Below are 22,275 nucleotides of genomic sequence, written 5' to 3'. Positions count from 1 at the left end.
TCTTCCAGTGCCAACTGCTGCAGAGGGATCGCAGCATCTCAGAAGGGAGCTGTCTCAGCCATGCCTTCAGAATCCACCTCCCCACCCTCCCTAGCAGCTTCTCCTGGTAATTTCATTCAGTTGGTTCTGCCACAAGGGGGAGGTGGCCCTCCAAAGGTTAAGCCAAAAGAAGGCTGGGTAAGAATGCAAGGGGCTTGTCCCCACTGTTCATACCTATGCCAGAAGACCAGAGACTCCCCCTCCTGAACTGCTGAGGCTCCAGCTGGGGTTCGGGCCTGTAGACTGCATCGGGGATGGCAGTGGCATGGTACCTGCATCCTCAGGTACCCCCAAGCCATGCAGTCAAAGCTTTCCTGGCTTTTGTTTCTTCAGCCGTCAGCCTTCAGGGCTCCTTGGGTGGGGGTTTCTCCTGATTGCTAGTTTAGGATAACACTGCTTACATTAGTTTTTTTCTGCTCCATTGATGCCACAAAGCTGATTGAGGATGTAGCATAGTGGTAGAGCACTTCAAGCATGTGTGAGGCCCTGGTTCCATTGAAGACAACAACAAGCTAGGCATGGTGGTGCATGCCTTTAGTCCAAGCTCTCGGGGAGGCAGAAGCAGGCAGATCTCTGTAAGTTCCAGGTCAGCCAGGCCTACAAAGTGTGTTCCTGGACAGCCAGGGCTACACAGAGAAACCCTGTCTCTAAAATAAAATAATTAAAAAATGTTTTTAAAAAAAAAAAGAAAGAAAAAGAAAACAACAAGCATTGGGTAAAGAAGTCCCAGGCTGTCTTAGGGGGATTACTCAGTTGATAAAGGAACTGTGTTTAATTCCCAGGCCCCACATTGAAAAACTCCTGGGCATGGCAACATGTGTTTGTTATGTCAGTGTTGGAGAGGTAGAGACTAGAAGTCCCTGGGGCTTACTGGCCAGCCAGCCTAGCCAGATCATCAAGTTCATGACCAGTAAGAGACCCTGTCTCAAAAAATAAAAGGCAAAATTAACAGCACCTGAGAAACGATACCTAAGATTAACTCTGGCTTCTACCTACACACGAACACATGCCCGCACACACACCACATAAAAATCAAGTTCAGAATGCAGGCAGACTCTGTCCCCAGCTATGACATCTGTCCCCCACCAACATGTAGTCCTAAAGCACTGGCTTAGTGTGGCTGGCATTCATGAGAATGAGTAAGGAGATTGCTAGGGACTTGGGTCATGTTAGATACAGAAGTTGAGCTGAGATTCTGTGCATGCATGTGACACCCCAGGGAGCTGAGTCACCTGATGCTTCCCAGGCATCTGAACCGCTGGGTGTCAGAGGTAGAACTAAGAAAGGCTGACAAGGTCAGAGAAGTGCCAGGACAGGAGGGTGGGTGGCTGCTGGGACAGTAGGTGGCATGCCTTATACAGAGTGGGGCCCTTCAGGGAAAGTCAGCGAGGAGGGCTGTGGGGAGGCTGCCGAGGCCAAAGATGAGGCAGAAGAGACAGCAACTTTGCAGCCCTATTCAGGTAAATGTGTGGCAGTGTTAGCCAGGGTAGCACCTTCCCCAGCAGTCAACTCTGACAGCAGAAGAGGCACGCAATGAAGACAAGGCCGTGTCTTTCACTCCAACCTCACCCAGACACCATGGCTGGCCTGCTTTCTCAAGTAGCTTTCCCTACTGCTTTTGTTTTTCTTGAGGTTCTTGAGATGGAACCCGGGGCTTTGCACATGCTAGAGAAGTGATCTGCTGAGCCACACTCCAGCCCCTCACTGGGGGATTCTAGGCAGGTGCTCTACCACGGAGCCACACTCCAGCCCCTTCCTAGGGGATTCTAGGTAGGGACTCTACCACTGAACCACACCCAAGTCATACAGTAAAGGGTACTCTACCGATTACACATTCTGAGTCCTTCATGAGGTGGAGTTGGTTAGGTGGTAGACTCTATACATCTGAGCCATATTCCCAGCCCTTATCTGGTTCTGATTGTATTAGTCACTCCCCTTCAGTTCCATAAGGAGCCTGTTTAGGAGACGCCCCTGCCACACCATATTTAACGTGTTGTCACATTTGAAAGTCTTACATCCATTCAGCTGTCAACTTTCCAAGCTGTGTCAGAGCTACAAAACTATGAGCTTTGCTGTTCTCTCCAAACCCTTGCCTACAAAGCACAGTGAGCCAAGACAGAAGCCCTGAGATTTTAGAGAAGGCAAGCACACAGACAGACACTGGAACCCCAAAGCCACCGCCAGCCTGCAATCCCCAGGTCCCCAGAGGCTTTATACTGTTCTCCAAAACAGCTGTCTGTGCTGATCTCACCAGGTCCATGTCTGCTGACCTTTAAATTATTTGGTCAGGGCTGAAAAGTTTGTTTATGCTGCCCTTTCATCCTCTTGTCAAATGTAATTTTAAAGTGGCAGATTTGTCCACCTGTGTAGACTGACCAGCAAAATCCACTGCTCAACAGGTGCTGACCCCCAGGATATGTGTCCACATGAGGAAAGTGAACGACACCCTTGTCTGAGCTGATTGGGTTGGGGTGTTCATTCGTTGGTTGGTTATTGAGACAGGTTCTCACTCATAGCCCAGGGTGGCCTTTGCCTGGCAGTCTTCCTGCCTCTGTGTCCCACATGCTGCGATTACAGACATCACAGCCACACCCAGGCCTTGACTGCTTTTAAAGAAAACTGAAGGTAGAGGATCCTGCCTTCAGTCCCAGCAAAGGCAAGCAGATAACTGTTCAGCCACATAATGACTTTGAGGCTAGCCTGAGTTATGTGAGACTGTCTCATAAAAGGAAGGAAGGGGCTTGGAAAGATGGCTTACTGGTTAAGAGCAGTGGCTGCTCTTGCTGAGGGCCTGGGTTCAGTTCTCAGCATCCACATGACGGCTCACAACTGTCTGTAACTCCAGCAGTGTCCCCTGCTGGCTTCTATAGACTCTGCACACATTAGGTGCACAGGTGTACATGAAGGCAAAACACCTATACACATAAAATGACTTTTTTTTTTTTTAAGAAGAGAGGGGAGAGAAGAAGGAAGGAGGAAGAAAAGGAAAACAAAAATAAAACCTAGTGTCATAGGCTAAAATCCCAGGAATCTAGAAGCTGAGGCAGGAGGATGATAGGTTAAAGCTAGCCAAAGGTACCTGGCAAGACCCTATCTCAAAAACAAACAGAAAAACAGCTAGGGAGAAAAAATGATCCAGGGAAGTGTGCCAATGGGTGGAGCACTTGTGCAAAAGCATGAGGTCCTGAGTTCAGATCCCCAGCACCCATTTGAAGGCAGGCGCAGTTCTGTGCATCTGCAATCCCAGAACTTGAGTGAGGAGATGGGGCGTGGGGTATACAGCATCCAACCACAGAAAGACCCTGCCTCAGACAGGGTGGAAGCTGAGGACCCCCACCTGAGGTTGTTCTTGGACCTCCACGTCTGCAGCATGGTGCACAGGTGTCTTCACACACAGCAGTTATGAGATGCAACTAAAGAAAACAAGGTTGGGGGCAGGCATTAAGTTTCCCGAGGTTGCAGTTTATATGAACTGTGGTGGAGCTGTAAAGAAGAGGCAGACAGCCATATCGTGTTTCATGGTGGGGTCAGAACCTTCTTGTTCTTTTTAAATTGCAAATCGGTAACCTTTCATTTCTCCCTCATCTTTAGGAGCAATAAGAGTGGGGCTCTCTCCCAAGGAGGAGCTGAGAGAGACCGCTGCAATTGAACCTGCCCCCTCTCGACCCTCTGTCCCCAACTCCCCCCAGAGTGGCCATTGGGACTCTCCACCCCCTTGTGACCTAGAGGCTGTGCCTCAGTCCAGTGTGAAGGATGTGATATGCTTGGATGTGTGTGACGAAAGGAGCAGCAGTGCCGCAAGTACTCAGCCATCCCTGGGTACGTCCCCTCTGTCCCCTCCGTTCTCTGTCTCATCCCAGCTTCTTACCAGACAGGGCAGGCAATCCAGGGGGCCACTACAGCCAGGACCCACTTATACACAGTAGCTACTCAGTTCTGATTCCCTTTGTGTGTTTTTGTTTTCTGAGCCACTCTTGCTGTGTCGTCCAGGCTGACCTCAAACTCACTGTATAGCCCAGTGTAGCCTCAAATTTGTGATCCTTCTCCTCCTCTTCCTCCATCAGCTTCCCAAGTGCTGGGATCACAGGTGTGCACCACCTGCAAGTATTTTAGCATCAGCAGCTGCCAAGCTAGCACAAGAGTGGGAGCTAGTGAGAGGCTCTGTAGTGTGTATAGGTGGGCTCTGAAAGTGGGCCCTGGGCTGCGTGGGTGGCTTCAGTCTTTTATCAGGAAAAGTTGATGACCGTGTGTATAGCTCACAGCTGTCTACACCCTGTGACTGACTTCCACGTGGTTGACCTCTCTCTCTCTCTCTCTCTCTCTCTCTCTCTCTCTCTCTCTCTCTCTGATTCATTTTAGTGGCGTCTTCTCCAGGACTGCCGCCCATGTCACCACCCCCAGTAGAGGATGTCTGCTCTGATGATTCGGATGACATTATCTTTTCACCATTTCTGCCCAGGAAGAAAAGCCCCTCCCCATTCTAGGACCCCAGTCATTGCCTCCGGGTGAGGTGGCTGTGGGGACAGGTTAGAGGACTCACTAACTGAATTTGAGACGATGACCTATCTTGCTAGGGAAAGAGCCCTGCCTCGGGAACACCTCAGCCATCGGTTTTCTTATGTGTTGTGCCTGTGCCTTTGAGGGATCCTGGTGGCTCTATACTGCTCACTGGGGAGGGCGGGCGGCCGCCTGCCACTTCCATCTCTGGTTGCATCTCATGTATTTCCAGTGCCCACAGATATGTGTACTCCAAGTCAGGGCAGCAGGGAGTCCTGCAGAGATGAGAACTCTTGCAAAGTCTACCACCTGCCCTTGACCTTGGCACTGTCAGCTGCCATTGAGATACAGCCTTCCTCATCCTTTGCTGCCCAGTGCCTTACAGGTCACACAACTAAGTCTCCAGGCCCCACAGCAGAATGCAGTCATATCAAAGCCAACAATAAGCTATGGACATCAGGGTCCCCAACCAAGCCCCTGTCCCATGGGCTCCTTGTTCCCCTTTCTGTTATCCCCCATCACCTCCATCCCTCCTGGGAGAATGAACTCTTGGAAGAGCACCAGGCAGTGAGTGGCACAGCAGCTATTGAGAGGCAGCAAGAGGACAGATCCACAGGTCACCCAGAGTCAAGGCGGAGACCAGGGCCAGGAGGCAGCCCACCATCCCAGAGGAGATAAGTCTCAGGGAAGAACAAATTCCAATGTAGACCTAGGGACAGCCCTGTCAGCTGGGTATGCTGAAGTATCTGCAGGCCACCAATGCCACCTGGCCCACTCAGCAGCCAGTAGCTTGAGATGTTGTTTGTCCCTGGTTTGTGAACTTAGCCGCTGTCAGTGGGTGAGAATGAGGGGCTTTGGACTTAGACAGGATTTTAGGGGTATCCAGGCTCCATGTACCCCAGGTCTGCTGCCAGGGTGCCTGTGGGACTGGCTACCAGCAGTATCCATAAATCATTGGGGATGGGACTTCCTGGCTCCATGGGACTGGCTTTTGTCTTAGGAGAGACCTAATGCTGGAAGGTTCCTGCTTAGACTAGACTAGTAGGGACATCAAGAGACTTGCTCTTAGGGACCATTTAATCCTAGTCATCCTCCACAGCATGCACACAGCAGACTGGGCATGAGAACCTCAGGATGGGAACTAGGCTTGACAGCCAGAGGCCAGGAAGAGGGAGCCCAACTTTGTCCACCTGCCCAGGGGAGGTATAAGTAAATGCCCCTAATACTATGATGGGACCAGGCACAGCTGCCTAGCCCTTTTCTCCACCAGGGGGCAAAAAACAACTCAGCCAGGACCCTGCTGGCTCAGTTTTGGTTTTTTTTTTTTTTATTATTTTTTTTTGTTTTGTTTTTGTTTTTATACACTTGGCCTGTGGGCTGTCTGCCAAGTTAGTTTTCTTCCCCTTGAACTGATGGTAATTTTACCAAATGACAGCCGACTGGAACCCTCTGTAGATGTATCTGCCTCCCTACCACAACTTGGGTGTGTTCCTTGTGATTAATGCCACCACTTGAAGAACTTGAGGCCCAAGAAGGTGGCTGTGGGTGGCTCTCAGTGCCAGGGGTCCGTATATGGCCACTCTGTCCCCTCTTATTTAACACTAGCCATTTGTGCATTGAGTGTTCTGAGAGTGAACAGTCAGGAGTTCTAGGTTGGTGAGGCATTTGGGGTGGGTGTGTTCACCTTGGCTGCCCCGACCTCAGGAAAGGGAGCAGGGCCTGTACATCTGAGGCTGACCTGTGCACCCAGCCTGGCCAGTGAGCAGTGAGGTCAAAATGGGCCCCTGCACTTGAGTTTTCTGAGAACAAGCCCCTGAAAACAGAAGAGCTATATACCACCTGACCTTTGGTGCAGCCGCTAATCTATTAAAGGTAAACCTGTCTTGAAGCTACCTCAGTGAAAGATGGTGTCTCAGGTCTCTGTCTTTGGCAGCTGTCCGGTGTCCTGTGCTCCCCACCCAGCCCCATTGCTACAGCAGACTGCCCCTGGCTGATCTGAAACAGAGTGTACCTGGGTGGGGGGTAACCCATCTGGGACCTAGGGACAGTACACAGAGCTCCTGCTGGCTTCTCCAGGAGCCAATGTAGGGGCTGGGAGTCTGGCCAGTCAGTACAGCTTTGAACTTCACCTGATCTTTAAGATAGACTCCTTGTGTTTGGCTTGGTTTCAGAGGTACAAGTCCCACAGCACCTGTAAGCCTTGTAGGGCCATGGAAAAGCCAAAACTACAGAAACTGTGGGCAAGGTGAGCTGTAGGCCAATCACCAGAGGCTGTGGGCTGGGCCAGCCCTGCTGAGTATGATTGGTCCAGGACCCAGCCAGTTGTGGTCTGTGGACTGTAAGTGGGGCATGGGGAAGCAGCAAAATCCAGCCCTGGGGGAGGACCTCAGAACTCTGCACTCAGGACCAGGGGCACCCAGGTCTGTGCACTTGAGATGGGTAAATGACGTCACTGTGCCCTTATTTCCATGGAACACCTCCACATCACCTTGAGCTTAAAAAGCAGCTGTAGGCTGCTAGGTTGTCCAACTTCAGAAGAACCCATGCTTTCTTCATGACCACTCTGACAGGAAAAGTTAGAATATGACTCCACCCCATGGGCGGCAAGCAACCTGCTGACGCTGCCCTGCTGCAGTCAACCTGTGTGGAGAGCTGTAAGGTGAGGGTGCCATTCACACCAAGGAGGTGCTGGCTAGAGGCCTTGGGTAGCTTTGGAGAGTGCACTGGGCTTGGGACACAGTGCTTGCAGGGGGACCCTGTGAGATGGTGTTCCTCTTACCCATGCTTTGGAGGAGAAGATGCCTCCAGGTCAATAGCCAAGCACAGACTGGGGTGACTGTCCTGAAGGTGCCATCCCAGTGAAAAAGCAAGATCCAGGGAACACCAGGGCCCTCTGTTGGCCTTGGTTCACCTCCACCCACCAGATGGAGCTGAGAAGCAAGTGCTGAGATGGGGGCTGGCACAAGCCAGGCTTCCCAAAACTAGCAAAAACAGGTGTGGATGGGGAGCAAGTGTGTAGTGAGCGGAAGCAGACTATAGTGAGCTTTTGTATGGCACTAGGGGGGACCCTAGGCTCTGGAGGGAACGAGGCAAGTGTTCCACCACTGAGCCACACCACCAGCCCCTGCGGTGCATTCTTGATGCAGTGTTATCACAGGGGCATGCAGCATTGAAAGAGGGCTTGGTCAGAAGCCACCAAGACCACAGTCCCTCTAAACCTGATAGCTGAGCAGAAATTGCCAAGGTTTTAGAAAGTCCCATAGTACATTGGGAGCTTTTTGTGGGTCCACTCTGGCACCAAGGAAGGACTATGGCTGACTGACCCTGACTGCAGGTGCTGGCCGTTATTGTCTGATAAATGTCTATTTTTGTCTCCCGAAGAAGGGAGGGAGAACCATGCCTTCAGTCTCACAGACCCAGAACCCTCTTTATGAAGAGACCAATCATTAGAAAAAGAATGAAATAATAGCAGAGTAGATTCCTTTCTAGCTATAAATACCTTCCTGGGAAAGCACCCTAACCTTTGAGATCTAAATAAAAATTCCATTATATCCCGGTCAAACTAATTGCAAATTCCTCCTTGGAGAGGAAAGCTCCCACGTGGTTCAGACACTCTGAGGACCAGAGCAACTCAGCAAACAGCTGGTGTGGACCCAGTCTGGCCCTTTCTCCAAGCTCCCACCTCCACCGGGTTCACGGGGCCTGCATATAGCAGACCCTCTCTAACTGACTAACCTTTCTGGTGCAGGCCACAGCAGGGCAAGCCCCTGTTAAAATGAGAGAAATTACATCTAGAAGCTGGGAAATAAAACTCAAAATGGCTCAGAGCAGGAGTGGATCCCTGGCTTTTTGGTCTTAATGTTTTTCTCTCTCCCTCTTTAAACAGGGCTTCACTGTGTAGCTCTGGCTGGCATGAGATTAAAGGCATGAACCACCACACCCAGCTTTTTTTTAAAAAAATGTAATTTAGGGCCAGCAAGATGGCTTAGTAGATAAAGGCACTTGATGCCAAGTCTAGCAACCTGAGTTCAATCTTCAGGACCCACATGGTAGAAGGAGAGCCAGAATCCACAGGTTGTCCTCAGATATCATGGTGTGTGTGTGTGTGTGTGTGTGTGTGTGTGTGTGTATCCAAATATGTATATATATCCAAATTGTAATGAAAATGTTTAAATATTTGTATATATGTATATGCTTGTTTGTGTTTGTGTGGATGTTCAGGTGTGTGTGCCAGAGGTCAATGTTCAGTGTCTTCAATTCCCACCCTTTTTATGTGTAATTTTTTTAAGATTTAAGTGTATGAGTGTTTTGCTTGCATGTGTAAGTCTGTGCACATGGTACCATAGGAGGTCAGAAGAAGGCATCAGATCTCCTGGAACTGGAGATCTGTGAACCACCATGTGGGTACTGGGAATTGAATCTGGGTCCTCTGCAAGAACAAGAAGTGCCCATAATTTCTGAGCCATCCATCTCTTCAGTTCCCCTGGATCCATTGAGACAGGGTCTTTCACTGACCTGGACCTCTTTGATTCAGCTAGGCTGGCTAACCTGCTGTCTCTGCCTTCCCCTGCTGGGGTTACAGCAGATGTGTGTGCCTCACCCAGCAGATGCCCACAATCTGAGCACAGGTCCTCATGCATGGCACCAAGCCATCTCTCAGACCTTTTATAAAAGTGTGTGTGTGTGTGTGTGTGTGTGTGTGTGTGTACATACCATTGCATGCTGTGGAGATCAGAGGAAAGCTTGCAATAGACAGTTCTCTCCTACTGTGTGGGTACCAGGGAATTGAACTCAGATCATCAGGCTTGGCAGTGAAGCCTTAACCCACTGAGCATCTTATTGTCACTCCCCAGCTCTTTAATGGAAAAAAAAAATCAAGGTTCAATCTCAGTAAATCACCCAGACTGGTGGTGTAGCCTGGACATGCCTTGAATGTGGGACCCTCTTGCCTCAACTTCCCAAGGAGCTAGGAATATAAGCCTGTACCACCAGGCCTGGTTTATGCATGGTGTGTGTGTGTGTGTGTGTGTGTGTGTGTGTGTGTGTGTTTGACCTGCATATCTTTGTGAGGGTGTCAGATCCACTGAAACTGGAGTTACAGACAGTTGTGAGCTGCCATGTGAGTGCTGGGAATTGAACCCCAGTCCTCTAGAAGAGCAGCCAGTGCTCTTAACTGCTAAGCCATCTCTCCAGCCCTTCATGCATGCCTTAAAGACTGGCGAGACTCAACTCCATGCCTGACCTGGCCCATTTTAAATACACCATCCCTCCAAGTCCTCAGGGAACACAGGAAGAATTTGAATCCCTTGTTCCTTTGATAGCCCTGTCAGGTTCTGAATACGAATGATAAGGATGGAAACAGGCGGGCCTGTCGGCACAGGCACCCACTAATGGCCTTTGGCTAGCATGTCTTCCCATGGGCTCCCTCAACCTGGACCCAGTTACAGCTGGAGGAACAGCCCCATTAGACAGTGCCTGCCTGAGGAGCCTGGAAGAGGTTTCCATGGTGCTGGGGCTCTCTCCCTGAATACGGAGAAAGGGTTGCCCCTGAGCTACTCGTTAATTAAGCCCAGAACAGCCAAGATTCAAAGAACAGTCCAGTGTGTGCCAAGGCTCCTGGGGGGCCATTCATGGGACCCAGCCTGGGGCTTTCTTCCCCTCAGCCTCTCTCTTCCCAGGCCTGGCTTCTAAGAGATGAAAGCAGAGAGGCTGTGGCGTGGGCGGGGAGGGGGCACCGGCTGACATAATACATGAGAAAGGCAGCTCCACACCAGTGCCGCCATCCGCCCCCTCCCTTGGCATATCTGCTACTTCCCTTGGACAGGACTGGCTGATGAGCCAGGGCTGACCTACCTGAAGCTCTTCTGACTCATTGCTTACCTCCCTGCCTCCTGCATTGTCCTCTACCCCTCCACTCAACTTCCTCTGTTAAATGAGTTGTTTTCAGGTTCTGTCCCCAACATCTACCTCTAGCTACCGGTGAACCTTCAGCACATAGAGCACTGCAATTCAGCTTGTCTTCGGCTCTAAGCCTGCTGCTGCTGATCCTGTGAGAAGCATCCCAGACTACAGTGCTCTTAACCCCACCAAGATCTGAGGTCACCTGTTTTCCTCTACTTCCAAAACACTCCCACACCTGTCAGGTCCTATGGGGCTACAGCCTGGGTAGCCCTCAAACGTGCTGCCACATTAGTTCCTGTGGAGGAGACCCAAATAGCTCTCCCCACAGGTTCCAGGGCAAAAGTGAGTTCCTGAAGAGGCTGTCCTGCCATGTGCATGTAAGACATGCAACACACAGGCATGGCAAATTAGAAACCTACATGTGAATACATGCATGCACATGACGCCTGCAGCATATATACAAATGCATGTGTGCACACAGATGGGCACACAGTCACAAAATCACAGTGTTCTCACAGGCATACACAAGCACAGATACATGCACAAAAATGTAAGCACATGTACATGCAAAAATACATGCAGGTCAAAGAGATGCCATAGTAGGTTAAGTGAGGGGGACCTGAGTTCGATTCCTAGAATGTACATAAAAAATACCTAGGTATAGTGGCTTGTGCCTTTAATTCCAGTACTTGGAGGACAGAGGGAAGCAGATCTCTATAATTTGAATACTAGCCTCCCTGGTCTACTTAGTTCCAAGCCAGCCAAGACTATGTAGTGGGATCCTGTCTCCAAAAACAAAGCAACAAAAGGTTGAGTGACATTCACTTGTACTCCAAATGCTGGGGAGATAGAGACAGGCAGATCCTGAGGCTTACTGGCCAGCCAGCCTCACCCACTTGGCCAGCTCTAGGCTAGTGAGAGACCCTGCCTCAAAGAAAAAAAAAAAAAAAGCACATGGTGAAGTTGACCTCTAGCTTCTACATTCACGAGCATGCACACACAATACACAAAAATATATCTGATGATCCTTTAAAAAAAAAAACTACAGAAAAGCCAGATATGGTGGCCCATATCCATAATCCCAGCACCTGGGAGCTTGAGGCAGAAGGATCAAGAATTACTGCCTGATGCTTCAGGCGAAAGTCTTCTTCAGGGATATGGCCCCCCAGTAGACTGACCTTGCTCCAGTGGATGGCTTCATACCCATGTGCACATGGGTGTCAATAACTTTTTTTAGAACCTAAAACAGGAAGAAGGCATGAAACGAAGAGAAACCTGGCAAGAAGTTGGAAATGGGGAATGGAGGATGGTTATGATCAGAATATATGCCATACATGTATCACATTCTCAAAGACTATTACAATACAGTAAATTCCAACCTGGGCTACACATTTAGACACATACTATACCACCACACCCCCAAAAGCTGAAACCCCTGTCTAGGGTGTGCTCTCATCAGGGTCTCCCTCCCATGCCCAAGTGCCAGCATGCACAACCCAAGGATTGCCTGTGGAGGTGGCTGTGGCCTCTATTCACAACCCACAGCATAACCACTGACTGCAAGTTTCAAGAGCCTTTTAAAGCCTGGTACACAGTGATACCTAGGCATGGCAAATGAGAGGCTCTGTCCCCAGAACTGTGGCCAAGTCTGAGTTCAGTTCCACATTTACTGCTGTTAGCTCATTGTACTGACAAGTCTGTAAGGGCTGCTTCCAGTCTTTGCTTCCTTGCCTTCCCAGGATGCTCGCTCGCTCTCTCTCTCTCTCTCTCTCTCTCCTCTCTCCTCTCCTCTCTCTCTCTCTCTCCTCTCTCTCTCCTCTCCTCTCTCTCTCCTCTCCTCTCCTCTCTCCCTCTCTCTCCTCTCTCTCTCTCTCTCTCTCTCTCCTCTCCTCTCTCCTCTCTCTCTCTCCTCTCTCTCTCTCTCTCTCTCCTCCTCCTCTCTCCTCCCTCTCCTCTCTCCTCTCCTCCTCTCCTCTCTCTCTCCTCTCTCTCTCTCTCTCTCTCTCTCTCTCTCTCTCTCTCTCTCTGTATGTACTGCATGCTCTGGGATACCTTGGAAGGGGCCAAGTAGGACAGCTCCTCTTCCTGAGGACTGGAGAGATAGCTCAGTCGTTAAGAACACTGGCTGCTCTTCCAGGTTCAATTCCTAGCACCCACATGGTGGCTCACAATAGTCTGTAACTCCAGTTGCTTCCTGCTGCAGGCACCAGGCATGCATGTAGTACACAGATAAACACGCAGATGAAACACATAAAAATAAAAAGTCAAAAGTTGAAATAATTACTGCTGGTATTTCCTGCATATTATTACAGACACTGTCTTCATTTATATTTGGGTTCATGGAAGATGGATGGATGGGTGGGTGGGTGGATGGATAGATGAGTGGGGAGATGGATGGAAGGATGGTTGCACATATGGATAGAAGGATAAATGAATGGCTTGGGATGATAGATTGGGAAATGGATGGACAGGATAGATGGATGGATAGGCCTATAGGGGTGGATGCATGCATACGTAGGTGGACATTCTGATAGAGGAATAGGTGGATAGGTGGATGACTACACAATGGATGAATGAGTGGATGGAAGGAAAAGGGATGGAATAGAGAGTAGGCAGATAAACACTGCACAAAAATAATTCCACTGGATTGTGAATTACAACTTGTACTATTTGAAAACTTAAAATACAACATTTTTGTTTTCTTCAATCAAACCAAAGATAAGAGAAGTTGAGGGGACTGTTAGCTTTCTGCCCCTACTGGTTTTCAGTCTCTGAGTGCCACGCCATTGTATTCACATTTCTCCTGTCCACTCTCTGTGTTATGTGTCTGGCTTTGCTAAGCAGCATATCTCAGGTCTTCTGTCTCATGTCATGTTTCCAGATTCATGCTGTGTGACCTCTTCTCTCCCTCCCCTTTCTCTCCTCAGCTAACACTGAGAGAGTTCTACTGGCTTGTCTGAACCCTATCTGACCCACTGCAGGCCTCCTCTGAGGGCTTTCTTTCTCCAGGAATGGGGGTGAAGGAGGAACACAGAAAGGTGTAGACACACAGGTTGCTGATGGACATGGTGTAGTGTGGGCCCTGGGTTCAGGTGGGAGGCCAGGGCCATTTTGGAGAGTCCTTGTGTGTTCTGTTAGGGGCTTGAATCAGGCCCTGAGAAATGTGAGAACAGAGTGCTGGCAGGAGGATGATGATGGATGAAGGAAGTAAAGGGGGGCTGGATAGTGTGAATGCTGACCACCCCCCAGTGCCCACTAGAGTCCCGCACTGATGAAAGCTCATGTCATCCTAAGACTTCCCAGGGCAGGGATAACTAGGCTGCTGGCTAAGATGGGTAGAGAAAAATTTAATTAGACAGCATCTCACAGTGTACCTCTGGCTGGTCTGCATCTCAGTATGTAGACCAGGCTAGCCTTAAACTAAGATTCCCCTGCCTCTGCCTCCTGGGTACCTGGATTAAAGGCATGTACTACAATGCTCAGCTTCAGATGGAAGAATTTTCTGTGTCTCTTTTCTGTGATTTCTTCCAGAGTCACTGGTTGCAGGCTTCTCCACCAATGGAGATCTGAAGGAAAAAAAAGAGTGTGACAAGATTTAAAGAGGCTGGAGTGGGACCTCAGAGCTACACCTCCACTCTAGCTGTTTGTACAGACTTTCCTATAGCCCAAACTCACTAGCTGGGGCTTGTCGTGAACTTCTGATCCTCCCAAATGCTGGAATGACAGGCACACATCAACATGCCTGTGTTAGTTGGGGTCACTGTTGTGGTGATGAAACACCATGACCAAAAGCAACTTGGGAAGGAAAGAGTTTATTTCACTCACTGTTGCCTATAACAGCTCATCATCAAAAACAGTGAGGGCAGGAACTCAAGCCAGATAGGAACCTGGAGGCAGGCGCTGACGCAGAGGCCATGAAGGGGTACTGTTCACTTGCTTGCTCCCTGTAGCTTGCTCAGTCTGCTTTCTTTTTTTTTTTTTTTAAGATTTTATTTATTATGTATACAACATTCTGCTTCCATGTATATCTGCACACCAGAAGAGGGCACCAGATCTCATAACGGATGGTTGTGAGCCATCATGTGGTTGCTGGGAATTGAACTCAGGACCTTTGGAAGAGCAGTCAGTGCTCTTAACCTCTGAGCCATCTCTCCAGCCCCCCCCCCTCAGTCTGCTTTCTTATAGAACCCAGGACCACCAGCCCATCGATGGCCCCACCCAACATGGGCTGGGCCCTCCCACATCAATCACTAATTGAGAAAATGCCCTACGGCCAGATTTTATGAAGGCATTTTCTCAGTTGAGGTTTCCTCCTTTGGGATAACTCTGGCTTGTGTAAGTTGACATAAAACTAGCCAGGGCAGTGCCCAGCTGCACCCTAGAAATCTGAGGGGAACCCAAACTTCATAGCCAGCTAGCTATGGGAGAAAGATCCCATATACAAAAGAGTCCACGCAGGGATGCACCTGACCAGCCCAGCCATAGTAGGTGAATTAGTGAGTCTCAGTTTCCGTATCTGTAGATTAGGAAGCATACCCTGGTGTGTCTCTAGGAACCTTTGAGTCAGCGGCTGGGGCTTACCTGTGCTACCAGCAGAGTTCTGGCAGAGGGAGACCCACAGGCGTTTCAGAAACATACACACCTGGCCTTACATGTACTCATCACTGCCTGCTCCTCCTGGGGGAGAGGCTGGTTCTGGGAACTTTGGATTTGGTTGTGAGGCCCTGCAAGGTCAAAGAAAAGCCATTAAGGGAGAAGCAAAGAAAGGAGGGGGTAGCATGGGCTTCACTGCCCAGTGCTTTGGGGACCTTGACCTGACCTTGAATGAGGCTCTTCCTTTTTCTGAATCCTGGCATTAACCCATGAAGCTGAGGCCAGACTCAGGTCTGGGAGCTGCATCCTCCCTGGGGCTGATGCTGTGTGTACAGACAAGGAACCCCAGGGTGAGTGCCACTAAGGGATGTCTCTTGTAAAGCCAAAGGCCTCCAAATGATCAATAAAGGGCCCCACCTCCTTCCCCACAATTCACTCTAAGATGAGCAAGAATGCTACCTCAAAGCAGTGTCCAGAACCTTCCCACCTTGTACTGTGCAGGAAGGAGTAGGCTCTTCTTGAGGCTGTGCTCCAGCTAGCCTAGAAGCTATTTTGTTGTTTTGTTTTGTTTTGTTTTGTTTTGTTTTTCAAGACAGTGTTCCTCTGTGCAGCCTTGGCTGTCCTGGAACTCACTCTGTAGACTAGGCTGGCCGCAAACTCACAGAGATCCACTTGCCTCTGCTTCTCAAGTGCACTGCCTGACCTGGAAGTTACTTTTAACCCAAGTTCCTGGGTTCCCCCATCTCAGTCTTGGGGATAGCATCCTTTATGCTCAAAGCCATGTCAGACAAAACACACACACTCACACACACACACACACACACACACACACACACACACACACACACACACGGGCAAGGACAGCTTAAATACCCTGGCTGTTTTTGGTGGGAAGCAGGTAGAGTCCAAGTTCCTGGGACCCACTCTTTTCAGCTGAGCTACCTCATCTAAACGTGCCCTGGAACCTCTTACTTCCCTCAGACTCACAAAGGGTGAGGATCCATTGTTCAAGATACTGACCACAGAGAACCCCAGCTTACCAAGACAGTAGGAAAGCATATCTCTGTCTTCCCTTCCTCCCTCCTTTTGGTTGTGTAACTCTGTATGTGTGTAATGTGTGCGTCTGTGTCTGTGTATGTGTATCTGTGTCTGTGTGCGTATATGTGTGTATGTGTATATGTGTGTCTGTGTGTGTATGTATGTATGTGTGTGTGTCTGTGTGTTGTGGAAATGGGAATTGAAATCAGGGCCTTGCACATTCTGGGCAGGCACTCTACCACTCCCCAGCCCCTCACTAGGGAATTTAGGCAGATGCTCTACCACTGAGCCACTCCCCAGCCCCTCACTGAGAGATTGTAGGCAGATGCTCTACCACTGAGTTCTATTGATAGCCCCTTTTCATTTTCTATTTTAAGATAGGGTCTCACTAAGTTGCCCAAATTGGCTTTGAGCTTATGCTAATGTCCAGGCATCCCTTGAACAAGACTGTGATCTTCCTAGCCCAGCCTCCCTAGTGGCTGTGATTGATGACAGATCTGTGCCATCTTAAGTGTCTGTGTCTATCTTGAGTCTGCTCTTGGCTTGGGATTGTTTAGATGGCTACACAGGCCTCTGAAGACAGTGTTGTCTGACTGGCATCTCTCCCAAACTCCAGAGACACCAGGTCACGTGGCCAGATTGAAAAGAAATGTCCCTGTGGCTTTTCTGTGGTCAGGATGCATCTGCCAGGTGTTTCAATGGCCCAAGTGTCACTGTGCCACATGTCAGCACACCCAAGGGGAATCTGGGCCTCCAGCGCTGCCCTCTCCCCAGTAGTGTTCATGAGTGTTGTCTACGGAAATTGTGAACCTCACTGGATGGGATCCAAATGCAGGGAATTCCATTGTTCTGGCTGAGGCCCCAGCATCTGGGGGCTGGGCCCAGGTTAGACATACAACTGGGTCCTGGCTTTTTCCCAGTGGCTGCAGGTCTTGGGACAGCCTTTTAGAAGCCTCAGCCAAATCACCTCCCTTCCTAGAGGGATAGCCCCTGGAGAACTCCTGACGTTAGGTCCTTTGTTTCAAATGTTTCTACCAGGTGCTCCCAGTAGCTCATCCTTCAGTGTTAGCGCCACATCAACTTTTTTTTTTCCAAAACAGGGTTTTTCTGTCCTGGAACCCCCTATGTAGACCAAGTGGATCTCTTGGACTCAGGGATCCACCTGCATTTGCCTCCTAAGTGCTGGGATTAAAGGCCTGTGCCACCATGCCCTGCTCATGTAGACTTTCTTATTCCTGCCTTTAAAAAGTTGTATGTGTGGGATTTGTACATGTGCTCATTTGTGTGCAAGTACACTTACCCATGTAAATGGGCATGAAGGCCAGAGGTGGACATCATGCGTCTTTCTCTATTTTCCACCTTATTATTGCGATGGGGGTCTGTCTCTCAGGAAACCTAGAGCTCACCGATTGGCTAGACTGGCTGGCTAGCAGGTCCCCAAGACCTGCCTGTCTTTGCCTCCCACCTCCAACACAGGGGTTACAGGTACACATCATTATAGCTGGCTTTCACATGAGTGTTAATGGATTCGAGCTTGGGTCCTCATGCTTGCACAGAGAGCACTTTACCCACTGAGCCATCTCACTAGCCCCTCATCCTTGTCGTTGGCTCACAAACCCTACTTTAGTCAAATGAAGGAAGAGAAGGAGGGAGAAAAGGAAGGGAGAACAAAGGAGGAAGGAAGAGTTGGCGATCTGAAGCTGAACCATGGTAGTTCCTTGACTAACTGGGTGATTCTCTGAGTTCCCTGGACAATGGATCTCAGTTTCTCTTCTTATAGAGAGGACAAAAGTCCAGCCTCCAGACATAGTTGTTCTGGATGAGCAGGAAGCATAACAGCTCTGACCGGTCAGTGCTAGCCAAAGTAGGCAGGGTGGAGGGCTTTCCTTCCTGCCCTGTGCCCATAGTCATTACTTGGCATTCTCTCCTTTAACTCTCATTCTCCCGGGAGATGGGCTGCCAATTTCACGGAGTTCCTTTCTCCAGCAACTCCTGAGCAACATAAGGATGGGGACTCAGCTCTGCCAGGGGAGGTGCTGGCTGTCCTGGTCTCACTCTGTGCACAGTGCACACGTGGAGGTCAGAGGAACAATTTGTGGGATCTCTCCAGGACCATGTGGAGTCCAGGGATGGAACTCAGGTCACTAAGCTTGGCGACAAGCCACCTTTACCTGCAGAGCCACCTTCCATGCTCTCTTCACTTCAGACAGCCCTTGTAACTTTTCCTTCAAGGACTCCCCCTAGAAAGGATTTCACTGACTAAGCACACTGCTAATTAACCAAAATTAACACATTTCCTGTCTCCCCTTTCCTCTACCCCACACTACTTTTTAGATAAGGTCTTACAACTTAGCCCACGCTGACTTCAAATTTGCAATGTAGCCCTGACTTCACACTTGTGATCAGCTGGGTGGTGGTGGCGCACACCTTTAACCCCAGTACTCAGGAGGCAGAGGCAGGTGGATCTCTCTGAGTTCAAGGCCAGCCTGCTTTACAGAGAGAGACAGAGAAACCCTATCTCAAAAAAAAAAAAAAAAAAATCCAACAAACAAAAAAAACCCACCTTTTTCCTATGTGTGTATCCCCACTTCTGGCTTTTACACATATCTTTTGGGACATGCAATTAGTCCATCATTATGAGGTTTTTTTTGAGGGGGTTGTTGTTTTGTTTTTTCGAGACAGGGTTTTTCTGTAGCTTTGGCGCCAGCTTTGGATCTCACTCTGTAGATCAGGCTTGGCCTTGCACAGGGAACCCCTAAACGTCATACCTACATGTATGAAACCTGGTAGTACCACTGCCATCATCACTATTGTTGGGACCAAGCAAGGATACAGGGACTGTCTGTGGAAGGGGCTGTAACAGGGACCAGAAACTGTCCCAGCCCATCACAGTCCCTGACGTTACTGTTCACCTTTGGAACTACAGAACCCTGATGGCAGGACTGAACTAGTCCACATTGTACATGAGAGTCAGGGTAACAATCTAGCCTGGTCCTCTGGAATGGACATCTTACCTGCTGTCTTAGTTAGGGTTTCTATTACTGTGATAAAAACACCATGACCAAAAAGCAAGTTTGGGAGGAAAGGGTTTATTTGGCTTAGACATCAGCACTGCTGTTCATCATTAAAGGAAGTCAGGACAAGAACTCAAACAGGACAGGATTCCGGAAGCAGGAACTGATGCAGAAGCTGTTGAGGGGAACCAGGGCTTGCTCAACCTACCTTTATATAGAACCCAGGTCCAGCAGCCCAGGGATGGCACCACTCACCATGAGCTGGGCCCTCCCCCATTGATCATTAAATGAGAAAATGCCTTACAGCTGGATCTCAAGGAGGCACTTCCTCAGCTGAGGCTCCTTCCTCTGATGATTCCATAGCTTGTGTCAAGTTGGCACATAAAGCCATCCAGTGCACTTGCTGTACTGACTCCAGCATTCATCAGACACAGGAGAGGATAGCTCAGCAGGCCAAGTGGGGAGGCTTAGGGGCTATTCATTGTGATTTGGTCCTGGAGGAAGAAGCCTAAAACAGACTCAGGCTTTATGGACCTATAGGGGTGGAGAACTTCTCTTCCATTGCTCCAGGCTGTTTTCCAGCTGGGTGGCTTCCCCCAAGCGTAGAAACCCACAGCTCTGTAAGTTCCTCTGCCCTTGGGCTGCAGTAAAGGAAAGCAGGCGCCTCAGACATTCAGATGAACTGAAAGACTGGTCTGTCAGGAAGCCACTACCTAGCCGGTCAGGAGGAGAAGCTGATGTGTGGCCAGTTACAAAGAACACAAGGGATCCTGCAATATCGCCCCAGGGTTGTGAGGGGACAGAGCCCCGGGGGTATGCAGGCCAGCCCTGGGAAAAGAGCAAGAACATGGGAGGGACACAGCCGTGCCGCTACTGTGCCCCCACCCCCATACCCTTTCTATAGGCTGTGTGCTGACCAGTAATCTAGTTTCCAAGATGGGGACAGGGAACTTTGTCATAGGTCTTTAAAATAATGCAACCCTGTGAGGTGTTGTGGTTCAGGCCTGTTATCCCACTAGCTGGAAGGCAGAAGCAAGAGGATTGCAAGTTTGAGGCTAGCTTGGGCGACTTATCGAGATCCTGTCTCAATATAAAGTATAACAGGGGATGGGGGATATAGGCCAGTGGTAGAGCGCTTGCCTTGCATGCATAAGGCCCTGGGTTCAATAACAAAAAACAAAGCAGGCCTCCCCACAGGAAGGGCCGGTGGGTGTTCGACCTATCTGCCCATCATCGCCTTACACACGATGTGACTTATGCACCAGGCTTTGTTCTGAGCACTTTACGCTCGTATTACCTCCACAGCGCCTTTTCTCAGACGAGTACACTGACGCCGAGAGGCTAAGTCATTCACCCAAGATCACACAGCTCCCAAATGCAGATCATGCCCATCTTACAGACATGCCACTGGGAGAAAACGTGTAAAGATCGAACCAGCAAGCAAACGCAGGGGACGGAAAGCAAGCTACACGTGAGATTAGGGTTCTAGCCTCCAGGGTCTACAGGGAAGAAATGGCCGAATACGCTGAGGGTCGTGCCTGAGCCGAGGAGTGCGACTAGTAGGTAAAAGGACCAATAGCAATGCAGGGGCGGGAGAATAGGCTTGTTGAGGGCAGGGCCTATAGGAGATACGCCAATGACTGCCCGGGGGCAGGGGCTGCGCTTGTATGGGCAGGGTCTGTGGGCTGCCAGCCAATGGCGGTGTGGGGGTGGGGCCTGAGGACCGGGAGGACCGCTAAGGTGGGGTCTGTGGGCTGCGAGCCTATGGCGGTGTGGAGGTGGGGCCTGAGGGCGAGCGGGCGGGGGCGCGGAGGGGGCGGCGGCAGCGGCGGCGAACAAAGAGGCGGCGGGCGCGAGTGGCCGAGCGGATCCGAGCGGAGCCGAGCCGGGCCGAGCCGGGCCGAGCTGGGCCGGGCCAGGGCCCACCATAGCAGGCACAATGCGGACAGCTAAGCAGGGGTCTGTGGGTCCCTGAGCCCCGCGCACCGGGCAGCAAGAAAAGCCCGGCGCGCCGCCCGCGCCGCCCGTCATGGCCGGGGTCAGCTACGCGGCGCCCTGGTGGGTGAGCCTCCTGCACCGGCTGCCGCACTTCGACCTGCGGTGGGAGGCCACCAGCAGCCAGTTCCGGCCCGAGGACGCGGACTACCAGCAGGTGACGCGCGCCCCCGAGTGCGCGGTCAGGGGCCCTGGGTCATGGCCCCTCCCGAGGGGCTGGAACTTCCCCATCCTCTTGCGGGGTCGTGGCCCTTTCCTTCTAGGGGCTCCCTCTGGTCCGTTGATACCTCTCCAGGGGTTAACGTCGAGCCTCCCCTTAGAAGGTGTTCAGTCCCTCCGTGTCACCAGGGCCTCCTATCTGGATTGGTGGAGCTGGCTCCCTCCCCTGATGGACCCCCCTCTGATCCTATGGGTTCCTGCCAGGCCCGTCTCCATCTTTCGGGTGATTAGCTGCTCCCTAGCAGAGCCCCCACTAGCCGAGGCTGGAACCCTGGGTTCAGGCAGTAGGGGATCCCTCGTCCTCTTCCCGCAGCTAGGGAATCCCACTGCCAGGCTGTTGGTGGGTGAGTAGCCTGGGCCATGGCCAGCCCTCTGTGGCTGCTAATGACCCCTTGCTTCATGGTCAGGCTGTGGGATGTACACAGGGTGTCGTGTGGTTGTGGGAAACCAGGGTGCCAGCAGTCCAGGGTGGAAAATGAGGCCTGGCTGAAATGGGGGTGGAAGTGGGCCTCAGTCTGGGCTGGGGGCCACGGGGCAGTTGGCAGCCCTCTCCCTTCGAATCCCTAAGCCTGGCGTCTTGCCAAGTCCCAGCACCACCCCCACCACTGAACCACTGTCATTTGAGTTCAGAGCAGGGGAACCAGGCTGTGGGCTTTTCCTTCCTGCTCCGAATTCCAGAAACAGTGGTCAGCCACCTGGTCACCGGAGCACCTCAGAGTTGCTCCTGGTCAGTAGCCTGGGAACAAGTCCTCCCAGGGCTGTGTCACATTGCTCTGCAGCCACCCTCTTCTTGTTGAGAAGTTCAGGATGAGAGCACAGGGTTGTCCCTGCTCCCACTCTATGCCTACCTGACCCCAGCTCCAACAGCTGATGGCATTCCAGAGATTAGAAAGGGAGCAAGGGCTTGGAACAACCTGGAGCCCTGAGACTCATCAAAGGAAAGAAAAACCTGAACCCACCTGGGATTTTGGGGGAAGAC

General features: G+C 50.8%; 2 protein-coding genes across 10 annotated transcripts in view; both read left to right on the top strand.

Moving 5' to 3' along the window:
* Iqce (IQ motif containing E) overlaps positions 1–6,439 on the top strand; it is a 42,065-nt gene extending 35,626 nt beyond the window's left edge. For all 4 annotated transcript variants that reach the window (XM_035444793.1, XM_035444794.1, XM_027413520.2 and 1 more), the window contains 3 exons: positions 9–106; positions 3,631–3,858; positions 4,399–6,439. In XM_035444793.1, the coding sequence (XP_035300684.1) occupies positions 9–106; positions 3,631–3,858; positions 4,399–4,523 (451 nt within the window). In that variant the 3' untranslated portion in view covers positions 4,524–6,439. The remainder of the gene's footprint in view (positions 1–8; positions 107–3,630; positions 3,859–4,398) is intronic.
* Positions 6,440–20,896: 14,457 nt separating this feature from the next.
* Ttyh3 (tweety family member 3) overlaps positions 20,897–22,275 on the top strand; it is a 28,838-nt gene continuing 27,459 nt past the window's right edge. For 5 of the 6 annotated variants that reach the window (XR_004770003.1, XM_027413519.2, XM_027413517.2 and 2 more), the window contains exon 1: positions 20,897–21,234. Coding sequence is in view for 5 of the 6 variants with exons in the window: in XM_027413519.2 (XP_027269320.1) it covers positions 21,112–21,234 (123 nt within the window). In the remaining variant the exon portion in view is untranslated. The remainder of the gene's footprint in view (positions 21,235–22,275) is intronic. The other variant, XM_027413518.2, reaches the window with a different exon arrangement.

The sequence above is a fragment of the Cricetulus griseus genome, chromosome 4, assembly GCF_003668045.3.
Source record: "Cricetulus griseus strain 17A/GY chromosome 4, alternate assembly CriGri-PICRH-1.0, whole genome shotgun sequence".
Lineage (NCBI taxonomy): Eukaryota > Metazoa > Chordata > Mammalia > Rodentia > Cricetidae > Cricetulus > Cricetulus griseus.
Note: the sequence above shows the minus strand (reverse complement) of the source record. Positions and strands in the feature narration are given on the sequence as shown.